This window comes from Centroberyx gerrardi, chromosome 11 (assembly GCF_048128805.1).
Source record: "Centroberyx gerrardi isolate f3 chromosome 11, fCenGer3.hap1.cur.20231027, whole genome shotgun sequence".
Classification (NCBI taxonomy): Eukaryota; Metazoa; Chordata; class Actinopteri; order Beryciformes; family Berycidae; genus Centroberyx; species Centroberyx gerrardi.
Window position 1 is genome coordinate 15,384,352 of NC_136007.1, and position 16,658 is coordinate 15,401,009.

The 16,658-nt window shown below is 40.8% G+C and overlaps 1 protein-coding gene across 3 annotated transcripts; it reads left to right on the plus strand.

The window, feature by feature from the left end:
- The first annotated feature begins 339 nt into the window (after window positions 1–339).
- On the plus strand, window positions 340–15,213 carry LOC139910748 (dixin). Of its 3 annotated transcripts, none has more exons than XM_071898157.2 (21): window positions 340–479; window positions 1,254–1,383; window positions 3,803–3,928; window positions 4,454–4,685; window positions 5,515–5,613; window positions 7,682–7,779; window positions 7,899–7,999; window positions 8,561–8,644; window positions 8,958–9,011; window positions 9,205–9,255; window positions 9,407–9,511; window positions 9,800–9,853; window positions 9,993–10,064; window positions 10,466–10,537; window positions 10,664–10,729; window positions 11,293–11,442; window positions 12,009–12,072; window positions 12,170–12,266; window positions 12,440–12,548; window positions 12,786–12,865; window positions 13,034–15,213. In XM_071898157.2, the coding sequence occupies exons 1-21, from the start codon at window positions 417–419 to the stop codon at window positions 13,041–13,043; spliced, it is 1,917 nt and encodes a 638-aa protein (XP_071754258.2). In that variant the 5' UTR covers window positions 340–416; the 3' UTR covers window positions 13,044–15,213. The 3 variants fall into 3 exon arrangements, with proteins under 3 accessions (XP_071754258.2, XP_071754259.2, XP_071754260.2); XM_071898158.2 differs by having other exon boundaries at window positions 11,296–11,442; XM_071898159.2 differs by lacking the exon at window positions 10,466–10,537.
- Window positions 15,214–16,658: the final 1,445 nt, after the last annotated feature.

The window sequence follows — 16,658 nt, forward strand, 5'->3', positions numbered from 1 at the left end:
TGTTGTCGCCCTGAAAACTCACTGAAATAATTTAGCAAATTTTATTCATGTGTTTTTTTTGTATGTCTGTTGTACATGTATTAATTTATTATGAAGTAAAAACATACTGCTCTGGTCTAAGCCTGTCTAACTCTGACTATTATTGGGAATACCAGAAATGCTGCTCTCACTTGATGTTAGACAATAAGGGTTTTATTTTGAAATATATGACCGGAAGCCTTGTTTGTCATTGTGGCTATGAGGCTTGACACCGGTCTGCCCGAGTAACGGGGCTGCCTCCGCTTCAAACCCACAATTGTCTCGGTTTGTTGACGTTTGCTCGAATACAGCAGTAGCTAGTAACGGGTCTGCCCGTTGTCCCCCGGCCTGCGATTGTTTGTGCGAGAGCCAGAGTAAATGGGTTTTCGTGTGAAAAGATGATCGCCTCACTTTCTAAAGGGAGTTTGCTGGATGATGTTCTTCATGGGGGCTTTAATGAGGTAACGTTAACCTAACGTTACTAATGTTGAAGTTTGATAACTACAAGACTAGCTTAGAGCCAGCGTTAATTTAGCAAGCCGAAGACAGCCAGTTACAGTTGCCATTAGCCAACCAGTCAAGCTACACAATAAAGTCCCTTAGGTTGGTAAAAACAATTAAATTCTGCAATTTAGCCCGCTATCTTTGCTAACGTCAGCTGGCTAACGTTAACGTAGTTTACTGTAGTAGACCATAACTGTTAATGAATGATTTCCATAGGCAACTGACGGCGTCTGTAACGATATTACGTTAAACATTTAACTACTGACAGGCAATTAAGGTAATTAACTAGTAAAAATCACTAAAAGCCACACACTCCAAAGTTAATTCTAAAATAATTAGTAGTATTTCCTCTATTTGCCATTTGAGTTATGTTCAAAATGGGGTGCGTTCTTTGTAAGGTATCCCGGACGACGGGCCGTCACGTGACGGAACGGAACCGGTAAAGGTGGAGCGAACCGTGTGAAATGTACAGACAAGAAGTCTAAACTGAATGTTTAGGCAGTCCGATTGGAGGTTAATGAATCCAGTTTTTTGATTCATCTTCACAAAAAGGAGAATTTCATAGTCAACAGAACAATAGGCATCAACTGCCCCCCTCCCCTGTCCCAACATGATAAACAAAGGAACTCATTTATTATGCCATGAACCCCCATGATTATGTCTATCCCTACTTTAAGCATTGTGTGTGTGTGTGTGTGCGTGTGCGTGTGTGTCTGGTTTATACATTACAGCAGCAGCTGGCAGCGTATGTCTCCTGGGTGAACTCTCAGCTGAAGAGGAAACCAGGACTGAAGCCTATCACTGACCTCAGGCGTGATCTACAGGATGGGGTAGTACTTACACTCCTCATAGAGATAGTTGGTGAGTACACACACACACACACACACACACAAATGGGTCAATAGATTTATAGCTGTGCTTACCTTGGTTTTGGGGTCACAGCTGAGCATGGTGCAATCACATTGGAGTAAAGCTTACAGCAATGCAGGTCCTGCCTTTGTGAACTAGCTGCAAAAGCCTAATTCTATATATCTATCTATCTATCTATCTATCTGTCTGTCTGTCTGTCTGTCTGTCTGTCTGTCTGTCTGTCTGTCTGTCTGTCTGTCTGTCTGTCTGTCGGAATGAAAAACAATGAATAACAACAGAACCTCATTATATTATCACAACTGACATGAACCTTCTTCTTACAAATCAACAGCACGGCTGACAACGTGTCACACAGATCTAGATTTAGCCAATCGATTCACGTATAGAATACCACCCATATGTAACAAAGAATACAGAGTTATATACAAATTTCAGGAAGCCTCCTATAAGCACCAACATAACCGCACAGGGGTCCCTTCTGTACACACAGTAGGTCAGTCAGGCCCAAATCAGTCTAGATGATGACAGTATACCAATTCAAGAATTTAAAAAAATTAACATAATTTAGACTTGATGGAAGTGGAGTGAATCCATTTCCTCATTCAAACTAGCTAGTGATTTGACCAGTGATTTGAAAAACTACAGGCTAAAAGCTAAACCACTTGCTTGGTTTCTCTGTTGGTATTTTCATAATGTGAAATTGTCATGTTAAATGATCACTGAATACACTACTGAAAATCACATTTATGCACACTATAACGTCACCTGGCTACAGCGAGTCAGCTGTATGCAGCCAGATTGAGAGTTAGTAGCTACAGTAACTAGCAGCAGCCTCCTTCACTAGCTTGTAATAGCAGCCAGCTTAACTGCAGCTTGATGTCAGCTTCATGTGCCAAATTCTCAGTATGTTAACTCCCTGAATCTGAACCATGACCCCAAACTGAGGTGTGGAGAGTTTCATTAATCCTTTTTCCACAACTATTCTGTTTTGGTCACAGTAACCACAGAAATGTGTATTGGCACCACATTGTTCTCATTGTTCTGTGTTGCACTAGTTTTTTCTGTTGCTCTTTGCAGCATGTTTTGCTCTCACCAAATCGCTACTTTTTCAAATGCTGATTACATTGTTATAATATGTATCATCTATTTGCAATTGAACTAGTGAGTAACTAGTGAGCAAGTCTTGACTGAGATGCTTATATTACACATTTATAAATCATGTCTCAACTTTCAATAAGGACTAGCTGAGAGATTCTACTTTCAAAATTGCCTCTAATAAAAAGTGAAAATGGACCCTAGATGCTCAAAATGATTTGTTGAGGCTGTGGCCCAAAATTATCCTGTGCCTCAGTCGTATGGATTGCAGCACATGTGAATTCCCATATTCATTGTTAGTCCCCCACAAAAATGTCATGTAGATGTGAAAAATGTCCTCACCCAAAAACCCCAAATGTTTTTTTCAGGCTGTAGCAAAAAACAGGATACCGCAGCGTGTGTCTTGGTTGGTCGCAGCACGTCACATATTTCAAAGTCGACATGCTGTGGTAGTCCCTTTGTAAGAATTACCAGAAAGTGAAAGTGTGCACAGTAGAATCACTTTGTTCATGTAAATCTGCCATAGCACATAAAGAATATCCATTCTCTTCTTGTTAAATGCAATGGTATAGATACTATTATGAAGATCAGAATCAAAATCTAACATTTTATAGACCACAGGCTAAGCCTTTGTAGCATCTGCATTTTCCCACTGTTGCAGTTGTAGGCAAACCATTTCACTACTAAACTAGTCAGTTTTTAACTTAATTTACCTATTACCCCTTTTTCTTGGATGATAATTGACACACACATATTTGAGAGAAGTACAAAATTATACTGGTTGTTCATACCCAGCATCTTTTGATACATGCAGCCTGAACCTCAGTCTGCACCTTGAAGTGCAATGTTCCACTATCAATTAAATTTGAAAACATCAAGTTGCACATTGAAGGTAATCAGTGTTTTTGGTGCAGGTTATTTTATTGCCTCATTCTAAGTAGAAAATAATTGACACAGTTGACATAATAGAACCCACCAGAAGCCTATAATATTTTCAATAACTATATTGAATTTTGTTAAGTTGAAGATAGTTGCTTCACAGTAGTACCAACCTGAGGGGGTCATAACGGTTTTGAGGTTTAACATGAAATTAAGCCCCCAACACACACACTCATACTGTATATACACTCTGACTGCCATTCAGGCTGTTACATAGTACTGTTGTAAAAAATGTTGAAATGTAATTTGGTTTCAGTTGTACCTCAAACATAATGTTCCAGTGGTAATAGCAATAACTGTTGTTAAGGCCTAAGCAGTTTAACATCTGCAAATGTGTTTCTTTTCTTCTTCCTTCAAATCTCATTCATTTTGACAGCTGGGGAAGTGCTGGACGGAGTGTATTTGGTTCCGCAGAGCAGAGAGGAGAGCAGGACGAATGTAGAGCGAGTCCTGCAGTTCATTTCCTCCAGACACATACGCATGCCACACATATCCGCAAGAGGTACAACTAGAAAAATCTCTCTCACTCTGTATCTTTCTCGTTCTCTTTCCCTTCCTCTTAAGAACAGATGCTCCTAACCTTTTTTGGCTGCTGACCCACTTGAAGATTTTAGTGATCCTGGAGTTTAAAGCACACGAAAATTCTGTGTTAACATTGTAATAGTTACACATTGCTCCAAGTGCATGACACTATCTAATTCTCAACGTAACATCTAGGCATGATAGCTTTGTATAAGCTAGTAAAATGGTGCGGCATTCACACTAGATTCTTGCAGTCCAAAAATCCTTTGCAGTAGTTTTCATTCCAAAGAAACTGTTTTTATTTCAGCCATTGTAGTTTGACAAGGAATTTTACTTTGGACCCCACTTTTATTTCATGAGACCCCACTTAGGGTCCTGAGACCAAGGTTTGAAAACGCCTGCTGTAGAACGTAACACAAAATGCTTCTTTAGAGGCAGTGTGTGGTAGTAACATACATGGTTCTGTTCAGTAAATTATAGAGAAGGATGTGTTCTTCTTCTGCAGACATCGTAGACGGTAATCTGAAATCTGTGATGAGGATAATTCTGGCACTGGCTGCCCACTTCAAACCATCGGCCAATCACAGGGCTGCCTCTGGAAGTGGGAGGAGCTTGACCAGAGGCTCTGCCAATCACAACCCTCTCTCTGCCGTTGCGCTAGCACAAGGCGCTGCAGCTGCACTGGCATCAGCACGACTTGATGCCTCACAACCTGCCCGCCCCACACACCTCCGCAGGTAGGCAGACTGCAAACACAAACATACACACAAACACAAACCCCCATCTTATCTCTGATAGGGCAAGAAGGTTTCATCTTTGTGCTAGAAGGCAGGGTTGGGTGACTTCGGTCAATTCATGAATTAATTCATCAATTCCAATTCAACTGAGGAATTGGAATTGGAATTTGAAAAAACCTACAGGAAACAGAATTGGAATTGAATTGGAATTTCAGGAAGTTAAGGATTCAATGAAATTCTGTTATTCCATTTTTTTTTTTTTTCTTACCACATGGTGTAATCTCAGATACTTCAATACTGAATATCATAAAATGTTAAAGGGAGCTTTCAGGTGGTATTTGATGCATAACATGTAATCATAATACATACTTTATGGTTGAATGTATTTGATCTGTTTATTTGATTTATTTGATTCATAATGTCTGAACAACCTCTCTTAAAAGTGTAATTTCATGGAATTTAAAGGAATTCAATTGTTCCTATAATTCCAATTCAATCCCAATTCTGTTTCCTTAGAGCTGGGTGCAATTCCAATTCCAATTCCAGGAACTGAATTGGAATTTACCATGCATTCTCAATTCAATTCATGAATGGCCCCAACCCTGCTGTAAGGGATAGTCAATCATTTCTCCTGCAAATTTACAGTTAGATATAGAGCACAAGGTCTTCATGTGTAGTCTTTGCTGATCCCTGCTGGACAGATACACACGACTGCCGCACCCACAAAGCATTAAATAAAAGAGTTGTGTGTGTACGTATCTGATATTACAGCTGTATGTCAGTCACTATTGATGAATGAATAACCTCTGCTTTGTTCCTCTCCCTCCAGTGGATGGGGGTTGGATGAAGACAGGGTGGTGTGTGTGCGTGCGCTGGTTGAGCAATACGAGAGAGGAACTCCAGATGAGCCAGACACTCAGCCCAGCAGGTAATATGCTATTACACAAACTCACATGTGTCATAATAGTCAAAAAATCAGGTCTTGACTCGTTCAATTTTGTTGTTAGAATTTGAAATGTTCCCCAACAAATGCAGTTAAATCTGCTTCACTCTGTGCAGAAACAAAACAGTGCACCTCATGTTCCTGGAAACACTGCGGTGGACTTTTTTGATGATGCACATAGGGTGCAACTTAGCCCTTTACTTTCTGCGTTACTTTCTGTGCATTTGAAATGGAAGAATGGGCAGGTAGAATTCAGACGAAACTCACATTTTCACAGGTTTGGTCGTATGCCAGGCTCATGGATGAACTGCTTGTAGCACTGGTGACACCCTAACATTTACAAATTGCAACCTGAAGGACAAGGATAGGGTGCAAGCCCCCATACAGTTTCAGAACGTCAAAGAAGTGGTTGTAAAATCTGTTGTGCCGCTCTGAGGGTGTCACTACTCCGCTGCTGTTGTCAGACATGGCAGAGGTCTGTGCTCTACTGAGCACTTTTTCTAGTTATATAGTTTGCCTGTTTGAGTCAAATGACTCTTGCTTCCACTCCCCAGCTACAATATAATCTGAATTCTGCCTGTAGTTATTGTTATGTAAACTAATTACCCATCATCTTCTATTTGTAACACCTACTTTTCCACACTTGAGAAATAGTAGGTTATATTGTCCGATTTGTTTGTGTGTGTGTGTGTGTGTGTGTGTGTTTGTGTGTGCGAGCGCGTGAGTGTGTTTGTATGTGGTTCTCTCACTGCCTGACAAAGCATGTGATTTAGGCCTTTCAGTACCCCAAAGTACACCCTGCTCTGTGTGTGTGTGTGTGTGTGTGTGTGCGCGCGCAGAGAAAACATCATAGAGGGGGATGATACGGGAGAGAAATAATCACTCTTTATATCTCCTCCAATCACATGTTTGGTTTGAGGTCTGTTATGTTCTTGACTGTGACTGTGTGTGTGTGTGTGTGTGTGTGTGTGTGTGTGTGTGTGTATATGTGTGTGCGTTGAGAATGAGCGTCACACTGCTCAATACGTTTTAGTTTTGAGAAAGGGATAGTAGGATAGGATTAGTTGAGATGTAACGATTTGAAACTTGGACACTGTCAAGCAACACTTAGATAGCAAAATGACGTGAGAGATGCTAAGCGGTGTGTGCTGCTGTAGTTGTCATGGTAACAGTCTGTAGCTGAAGGGGGGACTGGGTGTGTCAGTGAGGAGAAACGAACTCTCGTGAGTTTGTTGAGATGCTGATGCCAAAGACCCACATGCAGGGAGGAACTTAGACTCCTGGGAAGTAGTATGCACAGTTTAAGCCAACGGTAACTCACTATGGGGGGAACGCAGATTAAATGGTAAGACCAGACAATTTGTGTGAGTGAGTGTGTGAGTGAGTGAGTGAGTGTGTTTATGCTTCTTTTACTGTAACTGTATTCTACATTGCTGAAATAAGATGTGAAATGAGAGAAAATCAGGTGTAGCGCTTCTGCACAATTTGTAAACGCTTAGATTTGCAATGGCAGGCAAGGATTTGGGGGAAGAGCTTTTCATGGCAAATTAGGATTTGAGAAAGTATGTTTTGTCTTTCTTTTCCTCACTCACAACACGTCCTCTCTGTTGAAATTCAAATTGGAATTTAAACAAAAGAAACATTAGTCACGTCTCAAGGCCACAGCTCTGCTCAAATAGACACTGTATGTTTAGAACAGTTTCCATTTGTACACGGTCTCTGAAAACAAGGTCACTTTGACTTTCACAGATGTCTGTGCTCTCTGTCACCATGGAGACCACAGAGAGAGCTTCAAAGGGAAATACATTCAGAGCGATTCAGAGTTTTTGTTTACTACCTACAAATGTTTACCTATATATGTACTACCTGTAAATTTATACGTCAGGTTTATCACCCTGTCTATAGCTTTTCAAGTAGTTATTACATATTTTTGAGCATATTGTAGTTGCACAGTGTGTGTGTGTGTGTGCGTGTGTGTGTGTGTGTGTAAGTCGCACACACCCCCATGCTTCTCTGGGATAATGTGATTAATCAGTGTTTCGTCCCGCCCAAGCCTCAGCTCCATCAGCCCTCTTTCATCCCCAAGAGCGCCCCCTAGCATCCACTCAGGGGACAGACAGCAGGAAGATGACCAGCAACAGCAGAGCAGTGGTGAGTTCAGTCCACTCACAAACCAACATGGGGTTTGATTGGAAAAACTCAACATTTGTTAATTGACATGTATAAGACTATAAGTTTGTGTGTGTGTGTGTGTGTGTGTGTGTGTATAGAGTCATCTCATGTTGTAGTGAAGACCGTGTGGGAGGATTCTCTCAGTGAAGATTTGGAGCAGGAGATGCAGGAGACACGTAAAATGGTGTCTGCTTTACAGGTACATGCAGCTTGACATTCCAGTTCAGTTCTGCTGACCCGCTGTATGAGAGAATACAGACTGTAAACCTCCAGGGTTTCCTAGCAAAATGACTTCCCACTGACTTCCATATTAAAATTAGCCTGACCAGTGAGTGCATCTGTATTTTCTCATATAGTTGCATGTGGTGATTTCTTTTTTCTTTTGCGACCCCAGGAATGCTTCGCATAAATGAACCGTGAATACCACAGTGTGCTTGAAGCAATTTTAAATAGCATGCAATGAAATGCAGAAAAGAAACAATTTAGCCCCAAATGTTGCCGAAATAAAATAAGGGGACTGAATACATAAGACTTTTGTCATTATTAAATTATAAATGATAAACCATAAAATAGATAAAAAGTCTAGATGGTAGAATACACGAATGTCACGCTCATTAAACCCGGTTCACACCCACACTACTAGATCAGATAAGCTACAAGCTACAGCCTTAATAGATCAGAGAACAGAGCTTTCTGAACATAACCGCTTCACTCCAAATTACAAATGGGTGTCACATGTTTTGCCCTGTGTGTTTTCAAGGCTCTGCTGCTGCATGGGTCGCTGCCTGAGGACGAGCAGGACCCGTCTCTGAGTCTGGAGGAAGGCAATGCTGAGCAGCAACTGGTACGGATATTCTCTCCTTTCTATTTTCTGTTTCTTTCTGTTTTTCCTCAATCCCCATGTCATTTTCTTTCTTTCTCTGCCTGCTCTCTCTCTCCATCACTCTGTTTCACCAGCTCTTTGTGTTCGGTGGCAGATCACATTTCTTTTTCTCAGCTCCGTGTGTGTGTGTGTGTGTGTGTGTGTGTGTGTGTGTGATCACATGCTTATGTGTGTAGCAGAGGGCGACACGGATATCAGTTTCTCTTCTTTTATTCTGTCAGTCCGCTGTGGTTCTCACACACATCCCTCGTTTCTCTCCCTCTTTTTTTTCCAGGTAGTCATTCGCAGTCGGTTAGACCAGAGTATGGAGGAGGCTCAGGAGCTGAAGGTAAATATGTGTATCAGTTATTGTTTCAAATGATCAGTATCTCTTGTGTTACGCTTCATTTGGTGGTATAAAGGACACTTCTACCACTTCATTTGGTGGTACAGAGGGTGCATGTTGCTGGGAGAGTAAGCTTTTGGGACATGCTCTGTGATTAATATTTAATTCAAAGTGTCCTGTCTGCTGGTTGCTTTAGAGGGAACTGTTGCGCTGTAAGCAGGAGATGAGAAACCTGCAGGGAGTCAAGGTAAGATGCACACACACAGATTCAGCCAATTCATCTTTTACATGCAATACAAACCTATTTTACTATTCAGTTGAATAGAAAACAGGTTCCTTGCTAAAATATGAACAAGCAGAGTATTAAAGGGCCTGTCTGTCTGTCTGTGTGTGTGCAGGAGGCCCAGCAGCAGAGGCTTTGTACCCAGGAGGCCTCAATACTGCAGATGAAGCAAGAGCTGCTCAGAGCCGGCATGACCAAGGATGAACTCAGCAACCAGAACGTATGACACAAACTGTACACACCCTGACGCTAACACTATAAATACATGCCGAGTCTCAAATACCAGTCTGTTTCTAATAAAGTGAAAGCAAAAGTGTCATATGGACTGTAATACACACTGGGTCAAAAACGGTTTCAACAGTGAATGCTTTTCACTGTGGAAACAAATTAAGGCCAATGGACATTTCATGGTACATGCAGAAAGTTGATTATATTTTGTTTCACACTTATTTTGAATGGACATTGCGTAGTCCCCTCTTCAATGAAATATTCTTTTTGTGTATTGTAGGCAGAGCTGCAGTGGAAGCTGGAGGAATGTAATAGGCTGTGGGGTGAATGCAAGGTGAGACACTTAAATGTGGTGTTGTTACTTCCCAACCTTATGTTAAACAGCAGCTTTAAATCAGCATATAGATTTTGTACTAAATCATACGACCTAATTGGCCCCAACCTCTACCTCTCCCCTTACTGGTTGGCTGCAGAAGGAGATGGGACAGAAGGACAGACTACTGCAGCAACACAAACACAAACTTGAAGAAAGCCAAAAACAGCAGGTATGTCAGTTCGTTTTAAGATTTTAAAAACAAGTTAAACGAGCTGCAGTAGTAGCTTGTTCCAGAGAATATAATGCTTATAAACACTGCAATGTGTTGAAATCCAAGACCAAAGCTTAATCAAACTATGAACCATATACACACATCTGAAATGCCCTTCGCAGATTATTTGTAGTTTTGATACTTCTGCTTGTGTCAGTTACTCTCATTCAGTGGAATATATTTTAGCATAGCTGCAAATTTAGCTCTTTTCCTCCTTTGCTCATTCATAGACCAGTCACTTTAAAAGTGAACTGAAGAATGGATAAGCCAGGTTGTAATATAAACCATGTCTTTGGATCTAGGGAGCTGATGTGCTATCAATGTGTGTTTTGATGGCTAGTTGTGTGTCTCTTTGTCAGGGTGATTTGAAAAGAGAGTTAGAGCATAAAAACAGCATGCTGCAGGAGCTGATGGGTCGGGATCTGCAGCAGGTAATGTGGTATTTCTCTACTGACTCTCCTCTGCTCTACATTCCTGTCTGCAATAGGCAGTCATGAATGCAAAACAGCATATACAGTACGTTACCAAAGTGACACTCTTCATGCTGTGTTTTTCAGATTCCTACCAACACTGAAAACAATGGATATTCTCACTCCGGAAATGCAGCTCCCTCGGTATCAGGGGTAAGTGCTGTCTGTGCTGAACTCTTTGGGCCTGGCTGTAGCAGGAACACAATGCTGTGTTTGTGTAGGTATTAGTGTGCTCACTCAAAGCATCGCACCTCTTTTCTCTTGCACGCCATAATAATAGACATGCCATAATGATAGTAAGTGCTCGTTGAATCCATTGGCTTCCAACATATTGATAACTCTCTTTAGGCCTATGCTACGAATTATATTTATATTGCAAAATGATAGATGAAATATGGTAAGCTTGTTGAAGGTGCAGGGGCTTATGATAATACAGTTTTTGCTCTATTTTACAAAATTAAATCCAGTCACTGCCATTATACTAATAAATCTGTAGATTAACTAGCCTTGTGAAAGATGGGACAGGTGCAGCATACTTCTTCATCCTTCTTCATACTTCATCTGTGTGATTATATGCTTACTCATCCTTAGCATATACACAATATATATTCAAATACAAGCAACCTCTGCACAACACTGTCAAGGGTTTTGGCAAGAGCACTGGTCCTGTTTGACATTGATTTTGTGTGCTTTGTGTGTTTTTCATGCTCCGTTAGCAGGCGGAGGAGGTGCAGCTGCTCAGAGATTCACTCAGGAGTTTGAGGAACAACTTCAGAGAGCACGACCCGCAGCACCACACACTGGACACCCTGGAGCAGGGCATAGCGTCGCTGATAGACAGGCTGCATGTTCTACATACATATCGGGTACACACACAAGCATTCACACACCTCACACCAACCAACTAGTTGTTTCTCCCTTGAAAAGTGGAAATTTTGTCTCCGGTTCAAACTGAAACAAACTGAGTAAAAGATAGGAACTCTGGTGCTTCGGCCCCTCTGTGGGTCAGCGGTCTGGGGCGAAAACTACATGCATGTGATGTGGGTTTACAAGTCCTACCCTCCCTATTGCTCTACATTACTGGCTAATAAAGAGGAAATACCCAAAATATTCCCAAAAGTGGGGTCGTCCCTGGCAAAATGATGAATAGTTTAATTTTACTTCACTTTCATTAACAAGGCAATGGGCGCAGTGAGAGAATGCATAAGGATAATTGTTTTGATCATCTACAGTATAGAGACAAACAATTACATAATCCTACACTAAATCATAACTACTACAAAATCGTCTCATATGGGGTTCCTTAAGGACACTTTATCAAATGAGGGGCCGTGGTCTAATGCATACTGTATCTCTTCCTTGACATGAAAAAGTTTTGGAACCCCTGATCTAACACTAAAGATCAAACTAAACATTTATCCAAATACTGCAGGGAAGGGGGAAGTCTCCAAGACGCAAAGCCACACACACAGACCCCGACTCCTGGCCTCGCACAAGTAAGATTTTCCTGTCTCACACACACACACACATACACCCATACACACACACACTTTGTGGTTTTACTGACTCTTTCCTGTTTCCTGTTTATTACAGAGGTTTCTCATTCCCATAGCAGTCCTTCTGCCTCTACTAAAATCCTTTATTTCACCGGCCAATCCCCAACGCCTTCCATGATCAACATACCGAAGAGGTTAGTGTGTGTGTATCTTGATGTCTTTTTTCTTTCCGAAATGTATGCTTGTGTTTATGCTTAGGGTAGCTGAAGACCAAATGTTGAAAAAAAATAGACAGAAAAATACACAAAATGTCAAAAAGACCAAAATTCAAAATGTCAAAGTATCTGTTTAACATGATGTTATACAGGCTGGGTGAGGTGACTCTGAAGGATGTTAAGGCAGCTGTGGATCGAGAGGGAAACTACAGGTACCACTTCAAGGCCCTGGACCCTGAGTTTGGCACTGTGAAAGAAGAGGTAAGAGGAGGCTGTGAAAATGGTAGTTAGGTAGGTGATAGCAGAGTGACGGTAAAGTTATTACACACTGGGACAAACTGTTAGTGTAGATGCAAGGGAGGGGTGAAGCAGGAGAGGGCAGCAGGAGTGCGGTCAATGAATTCTGGTCTTTTTTAGAGTGCATTTTAATTGCTTTGCATCCAGTGTGACAGAATAGTCCTGCCGTGTCACAGTGTGTGACTTTATGCCTGTGAGCAGGTGTTCCTGGACGGGGCAATCGTTCCTGGATGGGAAGGAAAGATTGTGGCCTGGGTGGAAGAGGACCATGGTGAGGAAAGGTAACAACGAATACAATTTCTCTCTCTCTCCCTCTCTCTCTCTCTCTCTCTCTCTCTCTCTCTCTATTCTCTCTTTTCTCTCTTTTTTCCTCTCTCTTTTTCTCACTGACTCTCTTTTACTGTCCCTTTCACTCTGTGTTCAGCAACTCATGATCCTTTTTGTCCCAGACCATTGTAGGTTCAAGCTGAGGAGCCCTGACAACCTTGTTTTTTTTGCTCCTGGTTACTCCGAGCCCAGAGGGACACCGGGACGAAAGGGTGACATGGACAGAAGGACAAGTGGACGCTTTTTGAGATTCGACTTCTTAGCAAGATAAGACTTGTCAGCAAGAGATTTGGGGTTGACCGGCCGGTACTAAACCCTGCAGTAAGCCCTACTCACTGTGAAGACTGTGTTAATCTATGACTGATGTCTAGAATATCTCAGTGCCTTACTAAGGAAATGCTATTTCCATGTGCGTATTTGTGAATACGCAAATTAGTTTGATGTTGTCCTTGTTCCCTAAAACCAGGATTACAATCAGTGACTACATTTATATGCAGGCTGTAACTTGATGATCAAAAACTGGACTGAGAGGTAGCTAGAAATGTTACTTTTGATTAACTGTTTAGAAAACCACCATAGCTTTGTCAGATTGGGGGCAAATTGGGTTACTCTAGTGGTCCAGGCCAGAGGTTTTTATGAGGCACTGGAAGTCAGTTAATAAGTCTTATTGATGGTTTATTAGTCAGCTTTCAACATTCAGTGTCAATGTTCACTGTCCATGCAGCAATCTTGCTCCTCTTCCATCGTTTCTTTAAAGAGAAGAGAATACCACTGAATTTCAACTTTGAAATATATTGTTCTTTTGCCCTGGTACATTTATATACATCCGTATTACTGAATATACAGTATTATCTCCCATAGAAAGGAAAGATAAAAGAGAGGAAAGTTTGCTCTAGCCACAAAGCTATATAGTCATATTGATTAATAGGACCCCCCCCCCCACACACACACACACACACACACACACACACACTCATACACACACACTCACACACACACAAACACTAACTCTCAGTCATTTCCCCCTCAAAGGCACACAAGACCATGCATTTTAATGAAAATAGTGTTACAAACTGCTGAACAAGTTCAGTAGTTGATGTAATTATTTTTCTGACGGTTGGGAATGATCACATCTGTCATCACAGCCTACAGTAAAGTATTTCACAAAACGGAGCTCATAGCATATTATGCAAAAAGAGTCTCCGGCACTGACATATATTCTAACACAGATACTGCCCTGAAAAACCAGTGTCACCACAGGCCAGCGAGGCCAGCTGAACAGTGACACCGAGTCTGTGTTTGTACTGCATATTTTTATTTTTAGAGTCTCTGTGCCTGTGCCACAGCATTCAAGAAATGCTCCCAGATAGTTTGAAAGTATCTGGACTGGCAGAGCTGCACATCTGTAAATATCAGTTGTAAACAAATGCAGCTAAACAAATGTTAGGCAAAATGGAGTCTGTAAATTCCAGTAACATGTAGCACAGCTGACCACTCGTCTGTCATGAGGGATGTAATGTGTGCAACACAGTCTAATAATATAATAATAAAATTGATAGTCTTTATTTATTTAGCTCTTTTCAAAGCAAAGTTAGAAAGTGTTTCACAACCAAGTAAAAAAACAGCAATGACAAAAGTAAAAAAAAACAATATAGTGAGCAATGAGGTAAAAACAGAAAAACTAAATTAAAAAAATAGTCCCAGCCATCAATAACAGACAAGGTAACAAGGATAAAATGAATAGTCTTGCTGTGTGTCTTGTCTCCACACTTTGTTTTAGTGCTGCACAAAGTTTTACCACATTCCTGACAAATATATTGACAAATTCCAGCTTCTATTTCACACATCACATGTTGTCTTGGTATGTATGAAGTATGTATGATAGAGATAAAAAAGGTCAGTTGGACGCACCTGACATGAGGAGGAGGACAGCTGCAAAAGACAGTGACCCAGGAGGAGTAGGAGATTTATTTATTGAGATTTATTGGTTAAGATTTGTTTTACTGAAAAACAAGACTGTGTTCTTGAGGAGAGACGTCAATGTAGTGCAACTCTCTGCCCAAGTAGCACACTACTGTTCAACTGTGCTGCTTATGGCTACTGAAGAAAGTAAAATGTCAACAAACAAAACAAAACAAAAAACTGAATGTATATCAAACTGAGCAATTGAGAATTTAATCCAATTTGACCCAAACCCATCAGATTTGGGTTTTAATGTCAAGCTGTAACACACACACACACACACACACACACACACACACACACACACACACACAAATACACAACTTATTCAGACATCTCTCTCTCTCTCTCTCTAACACACACACACACACACACACACACACAAATACACAACTTATTCAGACATCTCTCTCTCTAACACACACACACACACAAATACACAACTTATTCAGACATCTCTCTCTCTCTCTCTCTCTAACACACACACACACACACAATCCACTCAGACTGAGCTGTAGAGATGTGGATTATCAATACTGTTCTTTTGTTTTCTTCATGAAATTGTTTTGTACATTCTTGTTAAATGTTTTCACCATGTGCTGTAAGATGTAAGAGAGAAGTTTGATTTGTATAAAGAGAGATTCATGTGAGGCGAGAATGCTTCTGCTCATGTTTTAAGATTAAGTATGCTATGGATATGAATTTGGCGCCAGAGATTTAAAGGATGACAGTAAGGATGTGAGACTCCTGGAATTACAGGCACTCCCAATATTCATGGATATTTAGTGTGGAAGTCGGGTATATAAGGCAGATTGAAGTGTGTGTGTGTGTGTCACTTCAGATGGACGTTTCTCTCAAATGCCAGGAGAACAGTTAACTATTACTGTTATTATTAAAGCTGATCTACTTGATGCAGTAAACAGCTGTCAGTATTAAGACTACAGACCCTTGAGATTCGTACAGAATACGAACTGTAGGAGAGACTCAAACTGGTGGTCACACAGCTGGTTTTATCTCTCAGTCTAACCTGTCAAAATGTTTGCCTTCACTCACAAGCCAACAGAAATATGCATTATCTGTAAATCAACACACATAAATGCCATAATTGCCTATAAAATTTACAATTTGCTGGTGAGATGGTTATTTCCATTTGTTTTGTTCACTGACACTTCTACAAAAATGTACTGTATATATTAGTTAGTGGCTCAAATCTAAGAATGGTCATTATTGAATGTTGGAAAGACTGATATTATTGTGAAATAAAAACTTGAGTTTTTTAATAAAATGTCAATGTCACAATTTTTATGGTGGTTAGGGGGCAGTGGGGGAAATTTCCTCTTTAGTAGGGTGACAGCTGTTGTGAAGAAGCTGTTGAGGTGTGCAGGTTAACTGACTATCCCTTAATGATGAATGATAGACAGTGACAATGACTTTGTGGCTGTCAATTTAACACTTTTAATCAAATCGTCTTTGAATTTGTCATATCACTTGACAACTTGTGAATATCTTTTACAATTCACATGCATTTGAATCTAGATTTTTCTCAAACAATATTTCCACCCTTCATGATTACAGATTGGACCTTCAATATGTGTGTGTAAGGGAAATATAGGGAACATTTTCTAAACAAGGCTGGTGTCCTCTACAATGTACTCACACATTTCCCCATCACAAGCATTAGGCCAGGACCCCATTATTGCACCTCATTTGGGATGGGGTGGGGTGTTTATGAACACTACATTTAAATAGGTCTACTGTACATGAGCTTCTCAGTCAATCGAGAAG